The sequence below is a fragment of the Chiloscyllium punctatum genome, chromosome 3, assembly GCF_047496795.1.
Source record: "Chiloscyllium punctatum isolate Juve2018m chromosome 3, sChiPun1.3, whole genome shotgun sequence".
NCBI classification, from domain to species: domain Eukaryota; kingdom Metazoa; phylum Chordata; class Chondrichthyes; order Orectolobiformes; family Hemiscylliidae; genus Chiloscyllium; species Chiloscyllium punctatum.
Genome location: NC_092741.1, coordinates 80,909,629 through 80,922,324, shown reverse-complemented (window position 1 = coordinate 80,922,324; position 12,696 = coordinate 80,909,629). Strand labels below are relative to the sequence as shown.

At 37.8% G+C, this 12,696-nt stretch overlaps 1 protein-coding gene across 1 annotated transcript in view; it reads right to left on the bottom strand.

Annotated features, from left to right (window-relative positions):
• lama4 (laminin, alpha 4) overlaps positions 1–12,696 on the bottom strand; it is a 173,070-nt gene that overhangs the window by 41,367 nt on the left and 119,007 nt on the right. The window contains exons 25-30 of the mRNA XM_072555716.1: positions 9,170–9,341; positions 6,678–6,809; positions 4,964–5,103; positions 1,950–2,085; positions 1,015–1,152; positions 26–159 (exon numbers count right to left, since the gene is read on the bottom strand). Of these exons, the coding sequence (XP_072411817.1) occupies positions 26–159; positions 1,015–1,152; positions 1,950–2,085; positions 4,964–5,103; positions 6,678–6,809; positions 9,170–9,341 (852 nt within the window). The remainder of the gene's footprint in view (positions 1–25; positions 160–1,014; positions 1,153–1,949; positions 2,086–4,963; positions 5,104–6,677; positions 6,810–9,169; positions 9,342–12,696) is intronic.

Here is a 12,696-nt window from a genome sequence, read left to right as displayed (position 1 = left end):
CAAATACATAAAAGCAGATGATTACCTTGATGGGGAGACAGTTGCTCTAATAAAATGATTCCATCCATCGTTATATTGTTTCTTTGTTGATTGCATTGTTGCTTCTTTCATTTTGAAAATGACGGTACCATTGTTCAGAGAAAGGGAGAAGATATCAGGCTGGAAAGAGATTTACCATTGGGAAGCACTGGTGAAATTCTACTGTCTGTGATATTGTCCTCCAAAGAACATATAACTCAAGCATATAATACATAAACAAAATATTATATTGCATAGTGAGGAAAAACATTTAGTAGAGGAATTGGTGGCATGGTGGAAAACCATACTCTCCTTTTCCAAAGTTAGAGGCTCCCTTTAATTTTTATTCTAATTATCTTAAAGTTCTGGTCATCAGATTGATGTCTTGCATAATACCAACTTGTCATGAACACAGCCTAGTTAACTTTGAGATAACTTGATACATTGGAATTACCTTTGTCACTTCAAATATTGTTTTTATTCCATGTATTTACAGCTTAATATTCACTTACTGCTAATTGCACTGCCTAGCCATGTTGATAAATAAATGCTAATTCACAATTTTAGAGACTGCATTCCTTTGATGGCTTTATCAAATAATTTCTCTCATTCATCCTGAAGCTGATAAGTTTCCAAATGGCATTGGTAATGAAACTGTTAATGTGATGTAAGACAGTTCAAACTAATCATATTTAAGTATCTGATACCCATGATAAGAGAAAGTAATTTACACATAATCCTGGAGGAAGATTGAGATGGAAGATTTAAACATTCACTGATAACATGTGATTCAAATTTTTTTTACAATGTTAACGTACAAGTACAATCCTTATTGTAGGATCAACAACAAAAAACCTAGCAGGAAGGAAACCCTGACTGAAGATTTTTCATACAGTTAATAAAAGTTGCAGATTAAAAAAAAACAAAGAAAACTACTGTAAAAAAATGGAAAACGTCCACTTAGACTTTCCATTCAGACTTCTCTTTGATACTCACTCCTTCATTGTAGTAGAAAAGCAACCCATTGGACTGTAATGTCCTAAAATTGAAACCTCCTTCGAAGTTTGAAAATGGTGTGATCTTTTCGCTGGAAGAGATGAAACCTTGCCCATTGAAATACGCCATGCGGGACATCTGTAGACAGGAAGAAGAATCATGAAATAGATACTTACAAGTGTCCAAAAAGCAAACTTTCAATATTTAGCTCGTGGTTTTGCATTTCATTGGTAGTTGTCATAATGGCCTGAAGTAGTTGTATCCATTACTTGTAGTCCTCAGCACAAATGCCGCAAAAGGCATCTCAAGGATTTACTTCAGGGCCTTGTTAGTGGTTGGAAATGGGATTACATACTGATGCCATCCTGCTTCTCTTTATTGCTGACAGAATTGCTCTTAGGAAGTGAAGTAATTCTTGTATCCAGAGTAACTGGAATGGCCTTTTTTGGTAACAAGACATTAATCAACATGGAACAAGATAGACAAACTATACAGAATATATCATTAAACATAGAGAGATCTTGTGGTAGCTGCAGCACAGCAGCCTTCTCATGTTAAAGGGGACCTTGCGCAGGTTTTTGCTATGAGAAAGCGTCCATATAAAGAAGTATGCCTGCCTTAGCTGCAGTATCACCAATTGACATCTTTTAAAAATCTGCACCATTGTTTACCTTCTCTTGGCACTGCTCAATTTAAAATCAACAGCTTGCTATGTGAACATTGTACAGAGTATCGAATAGAGTTGCATCAAATGGCTGACCAGAAAAGAGTTTCCAACATTAGTCGGTACTTTGATGAAAGGAAAAATACAATAACATCAAATTGCATTTCAAATGTGTTACTTTTATACTTAAGTGGAGTCTTTAAGTAAGTGACATTCATAAACCCAGATCCAATACTGCCCCAAGCCCTATCCATTGAACAGAATTACTTACAAGTGATTCCTCTGGACAACCATTGCTGATCCCTAATGTCTCATCTTCCTCTAGAACATTGAAATCACGTCTTTGGAACTGGAAACTCCGGAGACAACCTCGAAATCCAGCATCCGTAGCTATATAGGACTTCAGACTAACCAAGAATCAAAAACTGAAGTTGAGGTTACAAATTCATTACTAATGTTTTGACTACGTTAACAAATATTTTGCGAACCTAAATTTATCTGCAAGTGCAAAGCAGAAAGAAACAGGATTGGACAGAATCCATCTGAGGATGCTAAAGCAAGTAGGGGAGCACAGTGTAGATGCCCTAGATATACTTTTGCAGAGTTCACTATATCCCAGAGTTTCCCTCTGCACTGAAAAATTGCATGTCGCTCTGCTTTTTCAGGAAGGTGAAAGAAAACAAAAACAGGAAATTCAGACCAGTTAGCCTAACATCTGTAGCGGGGAAATTGCTAGCGTTTATCATCAAGTGTTAAGTAACTGAACACCTTGAAAATGTTCAGTTAATCAGGGACAGTAGATCATGCCTGACAAACCTCACTGAACGTTTTGAAGAGGTGACTAAGGTAGTGGACAGGTGAATGTCATTTCTATGGTCTTCCAGATGGCATTGGATAAAATCCCACATTGGAGACTGTTGACTTAAGCAGAAGCCCACAGAACTGAGGGCAAATTACTGACATGGCTGGGAAATTGAATGGCATGCAAGAGAAAGCACTGATAATGGGTTGCTATTCAAATTGGCAGGAGGTGATGAAAGGTTTCCACAAGGATTTATATTAAGTCCTCAATTACTCATCTATTCAGTAACGCCTTGGATAATGCCACAGAGAGTCATAAATCCAAATTAGCTGAAGGCACAAAGCTAGGTGGCATTGCAGACAATGTACGTGATAGCATAAAATTACAAGGGGATATTGATAGACTAAGTGGATGATGGAGTTCATTGTAAGCAAGTGCGAAGTTATCCATTTTGGACTGAGAAAGAGTAGATCAGGGCAGTATGAAATTAATTACAGTTGATGTCCAAAGAGACTTGAAATAGATTTAAAAATAGACTTTTAAAATGTCACAAACAGGTGCAAAAATAATTAAGAAAAACTGTTGATTAGGAACAGTCAGCATGGGTTTCTTAAAGGGTAATCATGATTAACCAACTTACTGGAAGTTTTCGAAGAGGTAACTGAAGCTCAGTGAGGGTAATGCTATTGATGCAGTGTACATGGACTTATGAAAGATGTTTGATACAGTGCAACACATCAAATTTATGAGAAAAGTTCAAGGTCATAGAATAAAAGGGACATTAGTGCCATGGATAAACAATTGGCTAGGTGAAGCAAAACAGAGAGCGACAGTTAACCGATATCTTTTCGGCTAGAGGAAGGTTTTTTAGTGAAGTTCCCCAGTGTCAGTATTGGGACATTTTCTTTTCCTGATATATATTAATAGTTCAGATCTTAGTGTATAAGGGGCAGTTTCAAAGTTTGCAGATGAATGAAACTTGGAAGAATTACAAACTTTGAGGAGGACAGTTGGAACTCCAGAAGGACACAGACATGTTAATGGATAAATAGTTGGGAGATGAGTTTCAATGTAGAGAAGTGTGAGGTGGTACCTTTTGGTCAGAAAAACATTGAAAAAGAATATCAAATAGAGGGCTTAATCCTAAGTGAAGCATGGGTGTTGTATGAGCAGAAAGACCTGCTTGTGTTTGAGCACACAGATCACTGAAAATGCCAGGCAGTGGAGAGAGAACAATAAGAATATAGAATCCTCAGTTTTATTAATAGGGGGTGAGTGCACAGAAGCATGGAGATGATGTTGAACTTGTACAAAACACTTGTTAGATCTCAGCTAGAGAATGGTGTACAGTTTTGAGTGTCATATTATGAGAAAGATGCGAATGCGTTGGAGACAGTAGAGAAGTGGTTTACAAGAATGGTCCTCATGATGAGGAACTTCAGTTCTATGATTAGATTGAAGACAATGGGACTGCTCTACTTGGAGAGAAGGAGGCTGAAAGGACAGCTGGAAGAGGTTAACAAAACATTGAATGGGTTGGATCGAGTAGATCGGGAGAAATTATTTCCATTTTTACAAGGAAAAGGAATAAGAACAAGAGGGCACAGATTTAAAGGGTTCTACAAAACAAGCAAATGTGAAGTCAGGAATAATATTTTCACTTAGTGAGTGTTTAGGGTATGGAATGTACTGCCTTGTAGGGTGGTGAAGGCAGGTTCAATTGAAACATTCAAGCGGGCATCTCTTCTTCCAAACAAAGGTTCAGCTGCCTAACTACTTCAATTTTCTGAGCACAGATCATGTCCAGAGAATACTGCCTCTGAGCTTTTATTTCAATGGCTGCACATTAACTGCCAGTCGCATTTGTCTTTACTTGTGTTTAATGGTTCTTCAGGGGGTACTAGACAGGTAGTATTACTACAACAGTAGTGCATATACGATCTACCATCTCTCACATCCTTCAGAAAGTATGTCTGGAGAATGAACTTCAATTAAACTTTTCACCGTTCAGACTAGAGAAACACTTATCTATAGTAGCCATCTGATTGTTAGCTTTCTAACTTCTGTCTCCCTTTGGGCTTGATCTGGTTTTTCAGTCTCTGACCTTACTGCCCAGATCACTAATGGTACAGAATGTTTAATGTAAAACTCTTCTTCCCCTGGTCTATATACAACATGATGGCACTCTCCATTATTTTGCAGTTATGGTTTGATCTGCCTGACAGTTTGGCACTGATCCTATTTTTATAGGCAAGGTTAATCAGGAACGTAAGCATATAAATATAAAGGAGAGGAGCAAAACAGTAAATATTAACTGATATATTTTGCGTAGAAATGTTGCTTTTTAAAGGCTTTTAGATGTTTTATTTATAATTACTGATGAAGGACCAGGATTAGACAAATGTTTCATTATTTTTGAAGGTCACCATATAAATAGTCTGCAAAGTTGATGAAAGAAATATTTATGTTCCAGTTTAACAAACCTTGATAAGACCTGATCAGGTGCTCCACCAACATAGACATCTGTAAAATGCATGCTCTTCTTTTCATTTTCAACACTTTTTACATTGATTCTGTCAATCAATAGGATCATCTTCTTATAGTTGTGGTAAATGAATGAGACCTGAATGAAAATACAGATTTGGTTTCATAATATGGCCCAGAGACTGGAGTTTAGAATTTATTCATACGAGTTGGTGCTGTCAGAATAGTTGGTATGTGTACAATAAAACAAAACTTAAAATTGATGACAAAACACAGGCTGTTTTTATAGAATTTAGGTAGCTGAATGATGCTGGATTGATTGTGCTAGAGGTGCTGTGTGTGCTGTCTGCCCCTGGAGAATTGATGCAAGCTGGATAGCTCTGCTTGAAGCACAATTATGCAAATAATTCTCCCACTGTCTTATGCAGTTCTAGAAAACAGCTCATGCTCCTTACTGTAAGATGTACAAACTCCTGTGACATCTAAGAATTGAATCATGTCACTGTTTCAACTTTGCTTGCAATCACCGATCTAATTTTGCGCTGCGTCTTTAAATTAATATCTTGTCCAAAGCATTTCACGAAAGCCACATAAAGAGATATTATGTCAGATGAACAAATGTTTGGTCAAAGGTAGATTTAAAGTAGTGCTTCAAAAGGAGGAAAGTGAGAAGAGGAGGTAGAACAGTGCACTGAGGGAATTCCAGAGCTCAGGGCCAGGCAACTGAAGGCACAGCCAGCAATAGTGGAGTGTTTAAAACAAGGACAATCAACAGGCCAGAATTAGGAAGATTATAGATATCTCAGCTGGTTGTGAGTTTGGAGGGGTTTACAAAGATGGCGACACCCAAAACCATGGAGAGGTTTGAAAGCAAGGAAGAGAATTCTAACATCAAGACATTGCCTACATAGGAAACTGAGCGCAGGGATGATATCAATCAAACAATATGTACATTTAAATAACCTTTTTCATATTAAAACCTTAAAAGTATTTAAAATAAATTGCATTTTGAAAGATAGCAATTGTCATTACAAGGGAGAGCAGCAGACAGTTTCTGTCAGCACAGGCAGACACAAATTGGTGACTTACCACTGAGCTTTGCATTAGAATGAAGACATAAAGCACAAATGATCAAAGAGTTGCATATCATGAAGTGTTAGCTTTACGCATGCAGATTCATTTGCATACTGAAGTAATTTTCTCATCTTCTTCAAAAAACATGTATGAAGAGCTTATCAATTTAGGCAAAGATTGCTTGACTGTTCAAAATTTAACTCCTCTGGTAACAAACAATATTGTCTGTTCCTCAATTGATGCATTTAAACCACTCACTCAGACGAGAAGTTACAAAATTTCCACAGTCAAAAATTGAGTTTAAAAAAACTGTTATTCAAAACAAAAACTGAAACTGTTGGAGAAACTCAATAGGTCTGGCAGCATCTATGGAAAGAAAGCAGAGATAAAGTTTCAAATCTAGCGAATCTTCATTAGATGAGTTTCTTTGGCAATTTCTATTTTTGTTTCAGATCTCCAGTATCTGCAGTACTTTGCTTAATTTCTATTAGTCATAGAGATATACAGCTCTTCAAAAGTCAATTGCAGCTGCCTTACAGATATGGTTTAATACAATATTACGTGATTAGCAGATAAACTAAACACACATTAAAACATATTACATCAGAGACTAGAATTTTCAAAGTCTTCATATTTTACCTCATGATATTTTGCATCATTTATACGTTTCTTTTTATCAGTATCCTCAAGAACAACGGGGCCTTTGCTGAATCCAAAGTCATAAACCAAGCGTATATAACCACTTTGCATTTCCATACTGAAGAACGTATTCTTGGAAAAAGAATATAAAATAATTTTTACATTTAAAATAAGAGGACGAGAGCATGTTTCAAACTTAAATAGGATTGCAATTAAGTGAAAAATGATGCAGCATTCAACGTGTTTGATGAGGAATTTAAACTGTTTAATAATAAAAACTGCAAATTATAGAAATCCAACTAGGAATTTAAAACGCAACGCAAGAAATGGACAACTAGGCACCATAAAGGTGAAGGATGATAATATCTAATGTTTTCTCCATCAACTGTAGACTGATCTGCGAAACATCTCGAGCATAAGACCTGGGAGCAGCAACCAAATAATAAACACTTTAGATTTCTAAAAGATAAATCCTTATCTGATATTTGCCAAACAATAAATATAATTATGACTGTGATATCTTTTAAATATCTGCCACCTCTATCAGTATGTGGCATTGGCTCGAAATTGAGGGAGCTTGCTGCCACTAATCTCTCTTGTCTTACCTTTGTCTTGGGCCATACTGAGGGATCTGTGGTACAGAATACACCATCACAGAGTAGCAATGGAAGAGGCACAGTCTTTGATAATAATAAAGTTCTTTGCATAATTTTAGGTGTATCCAAGGCTGAGATAGACAGATGTTTAATCAGCAAGCAAATTATAAGTTATGAGGCAAAGACAAGAAAACAGAATTGAAAATTATCAGATCAACCATGATCTCATTGACTGGAGGAACGGACTTGATTGGGTTGAATGGCCTACTTCCACTCCTACATCTGAATATCTCATGACAGCAATAAGTAACAATTGATCAGGCCTGATTGCTAGGCGATTAGGCCCTGGTCCAGAGAATCTGCTCCTGCACAAAGCTAGAGTCGAACTCTGTGCCTTCAGTGCTTGCTCTAAGCTGTTTGACTGCATGCTTCTGTACCTGTTCTGATGATACATGCCAGGCGATTAGTGTGCTAGTACCATTCACAGTAATGATTTTTGGTTCTGGAAGTCACTGCCACACTTGAAACTCAGAGGTCCATGCAGGAAAACATGAAATTAGCAGCCAAGTTGCTTCCCTTCACCCACAGAATGTTTGAATATTGAGTGGATGGAGCCATTGCAACATGAACATTAACCCCCTTCAGAATCATTGCCTTGTACAACAATAGGTACACGGACATAAAATTCTCATTTGAATCTGATGACTTACTGTTAATGTTTTTTAATCATTTTGATGGCTGTGATAGCACTACAAATATTACTTTCATCTGGTAGAGTTTGAGGTAAGCAAAGCACATGCTTTTATCTGTTTCCATAGCCAGACTTTCTGGGAACAGGTCACTAGCCTGTCACAAAAACTGTGGCTTGAGGGGATCATCACGCATCAAGCATGGTGGATAAGGGGACACTCCTCCTTGTACTGGTCAAATATCAGAAGGATTTACAGGTTGATAATCAAACAACCATTTAGCCACAATGTGAATGCAACTTTCATGACCATCAGGTCCTGGAGTAGGACTCAAACCTGGAACTTCTGCCTCAGAGTCAGGGATGCTACTTTGTGGCACAAAACCTTTCTGTATTACTAGAACTGCTCCAAATAAACTGTTAGCTTTGTCACTAGCAGTTATTAAAATTGTTACATAGTTCCTTTTAAGATTGGTCCAAGTGCCATGCTATCTTTATTCTCTGTGAAGTTTGGAATGTGCTTGCTGTTATCTTTTAACCTGTGTCCTTTATTAAACTTCAAAGCACTGTCCCTCAGTAAATACTTGCGTTTTGGCATATTTTCTTATGGTAAAGATTTTTTGATAAATGCATGTTTTGCTCTTGTGCATTGATAATGAGAATTAGACAGCTACAGTTAATACCCATACAGTAGCGATGTTTTCACTTCATGATGGGTACAGATCAACACTAAAATCAAAAGCAGAATTTTGCCCTGTGGTTATTTTTGTCTGGTTTCCATTTTCAATTTGCTGACGTCAATATTAGTCTGCTCGCTTTCAAAGCTTCAGGTTTAAAGCACAATTTAATGGTTGGTGGTACGAGTGCGTGGATTAGCATACTAAACGTTCACATTATTGAATGGTACGATGAATATAAATTAATAAAAAGCTTTTTAAGCTTTGGGAAATAGATTATGAATTCAGGTATAGAAATTTTCAAATGTTAATTTTAATTTCTATCGTGCACTTCACTGGATGAAAGATCCCATGCAACCCATTCACCTTTTTGTTCAAATTCATGACATTCACACTCACACTGTATGAAGCTCCATTTCTAGGGCACCATTAAAATAATTTTTCCATGTTATTTCCTTCCTGATTAATTGCATTTTATCTTCTACAGGATGAAAAAAAACACAATTAAATTAGTTTGATATAGCCCCTTACCCCTTTCACCATCAGTAACAGGAGGGCATTGTCAGCTGGTGTGCGAATGTCTAGGTTGAACCGAGTTGCTATGTTGAATTTTCCTCTCCTTTGTATGTTACGTACAAAAGAATAGCCTGAGCCATCAAAGTAGAAATTTGCTGTTCTACTTTGGGCAAAAGCAAGCTTGTACCTGCAAAAACAAAATATGTAATTCAGCAGGAGAACAGGAAATACTTATGGATTGAAATTGGGTTTCTGCAATATTAGCTCCGGGTGATATTTCTACATATTTCTGACCAAATGTTTGTTAATATACAGCTCATTAATGAAAATTGTGGCTTCCCTGTTAATTTGTATTAAGCTGCCTCACTCAAAATTTATTTTCTCCTCTGGTTCCCCTAACACAGATGGATAACATTCTCAGGATAAGTATGATCTCAGGTGACATCTTTTTGCTTTTCTTTGTGCACATGCTTAACCTTGTCACTAGTGAATGGACAAAAGCAGGTCCAGTAATCCATTCCTGGAATCATTTTTTAATGTCCTTTAGGAAAAGCCTACAGCCAAGTGTCTCCCTTACAGCATGAGAGAGATAGAGAAATATTCCAGCTATTGAATCACCAGGGAAATCATAAACATTTTACTTCATAGCACAGCATGGCACAATTTGTTTCAGCACCAATGTGCAGTATTACCTCATTAGTCAAATTACTATTCACAATATCAGAAGAAAGAATGTATTCAAAACCACAGAAAAAAGAAACAGAACTTCCATAAAGTAATTGCCATTTTGGGTTGTTTTGGATTTGATTGATTTAATTCAGGGCGCCATGGTTCCATGGCTCTCTAACTCTTCCAATTAGACTTCTCTTTAGAACACTCTACTTGTAGGGTCTTTTTGACATTTGTCTTACCTGATAATCAGCTGGCTATTTCTAACTCAGAGATTTTTTGCACCAACTAGTTTCTGCTTAGAAATGTTTCTAGAAGAATTTAAATACAATGTCAAAAAGAAGTAGCCTCTTGGTCCCTGGGATCCCAGATGTAAAGCAGTCCATTTGAGTAGCAGGCACTCAGGCTATTGAAGAGGCAAGCTGCAGTGATAGTAGGAAGTGGCAAGTTAGTGCTGAGTGGATTTAAAGTAGTACCTCGAATAGCTTTACTTTTAAAAGGAAGAACTGACATTGAACTGCCTCTCTCTTGCTTTCATGTTAGTTTACAGCACTGAATCACCGATTGTTCAGTCTCCCTAAGCATCTGACTGACACTGTACCAAGTAGACTGCAGGCCAGAACAGGTACTCGATAAGGCCGCAGGTCATTTTTTGCAGCATTGGCTGTAGTGGTGGATTTGGATTTCAGGGATCCTGCCCAAAATAAGGATCTTTGATAAACAGCAATCTATGAGCATGTATGAAAGCTGCTTTCTCAGTATGTGCAGCAGATGAGAGAGATTATGGCAGAACTCACTGATGTCATATATGATAACATTCAGTGAAGCTTCTAAATGGGTTGAGCCTACGGCAGTTTCACCCGAGTCTGTTTTTGCTCCCATTCCATCCATTTAACCTTCACTGTAGCTACGTCCTGATGAAAATCGTGAACTCATCAGAATTCAGAAACATTGGGTGCAATTTTACCTGACAAATGGGAAAGGACTAAGCTGGACGCTGGGGTTTGATGGTCGTTAAATTGACATTAAATCCACAGCAAACTTTCCTCCTTCTGGTTTAATTATGATGGTTTTGATGGGGTATGCTCTGTAAAAACAGCCCTCTGACTATTGTTTCTGTCAATAAGACTCTGTCCATAAATTTGTTAGCCAGTTACCACAAGATGACCAGCTTTCCCAGGACTTAGGAAATCTAGCAACTTACAGGAGGTGTCAGTGCTTTTCAGAGAAACATTTCACCTCACTCATTAAACAAACCCACAGACATGATCTTCAGACTGCCAGTTCCTGCTGCTGGAATTCCTGAGATACCACCCACACCTTCCTAGTTTACCTTCTGCCTACTCACCACTATGCACTGACCTTTCCCTCTCTCAATCTTTGTTATTGTGTTACAAGTAGTCTCCACACTCACTTCATCCCAAACCATGCTAACTGGCAGACAGGAAACAAAGTCCTTAGGAGATCCTGCTGTTAACATTGGTGACCCTGGCATTTCCCCACTTTTCTGAAAAATATGCCTCCACCCCATCTCCACATAATGAGCAGGATCACTGTGTCCAACCTTGCTTGTCAGGACTTATACTTTATTGCATGAGGATTCAAATATTGAGGTTCTTCTCAATTTGTTATTTTTATTCCATATTTTATTTCACCCTGATTGCTATGTACTACATACTGACCAAACAGCAGGTCGGCACTTTGCTACTGGGTTTATTCAATGACTTGAGTGATTGATCCTCCAGTTTATTGAACTCTTCCTATTCAGGCCTCAGCCAGATTGAAGAACAATTATGTGAAAACTGAAGGACTGACTTCACTCTCTATTCCCATTGCTCAAAATGTTGTAAAACTAAAATATTGCATCATCACTCTATTTGATTCAAAATCACTGAGAATTATCGATTAAGCCGCGAGGTTTTCATTATATCCATAGAATCCCTACAGAGTGGAACCAGGCCATTCAGCCCATCGAGTCCACACCAACCCTCCAAAGACCCACGCCCCCTACCCTATCCCTGTAACTGCCCCACCTCCCAAAGCAAGAAAGCCTATTGTACCGAATGTGTTTTCTCTGTGATACCATCAAATTCCTTTCATGCAAGACATTTTAACCAGAGACAGCAACATCCTGAAACAGCAGCTTGACCAAGTCTAACCTAATTGCATAGAATTGATTTGGAACTGATAGACAAACTTTCTGGAAAGGGTATTCAACTGTGCTAGCGAACGTACATATACCAATTATACTTGATGTTGACTGACTGAATAATTAGCACATATGATTATTACTAACAGTAGGTCCTTTGATAAAAATTCAGTTGAGGTATTTTCTGTTTGAAAATATAAAATTATGATCTGAGCAATTAAGTTATTAAGTTCTTGAGCTAGTACACCAAATATACACAAACATACTTGTCTGGCAGTTTTTCAGGTCAATCTCCCAGCTGATGGTCCTTTGATGGGATACAGGTTAACAAACACAGTCTGTACATCCCTGGTTGGGGATTGGATGAATGACAGGAATGTCAGAAGCTAGTTCTGACTGCAGGAGTTTTCAAACCAAACTTAATATGGTTCATATCTGGACCTCCATTGTGTGGTTAGCCAGTGGTTCATCTCGCTTCCAGACATGGGCTACAAGTGATCTTTTGAAAATGTTTTCTAGCACAGAAACTTCTGCAGCGGATCCAGAATCTGAGAATCTACACTAGCTGGGCAACCCCTTACTCTAAGATATGCCCTCTGATCCTAGATTCCCCAACACCCTCTCAGAATATACACTCTCAAGTCTCCTAAGACTCTTTTACGTTTCAATAATGTCACCGCTCATTCTTTTACTGGACGAACCAAGTCAGCTCTCTTCATCAGAA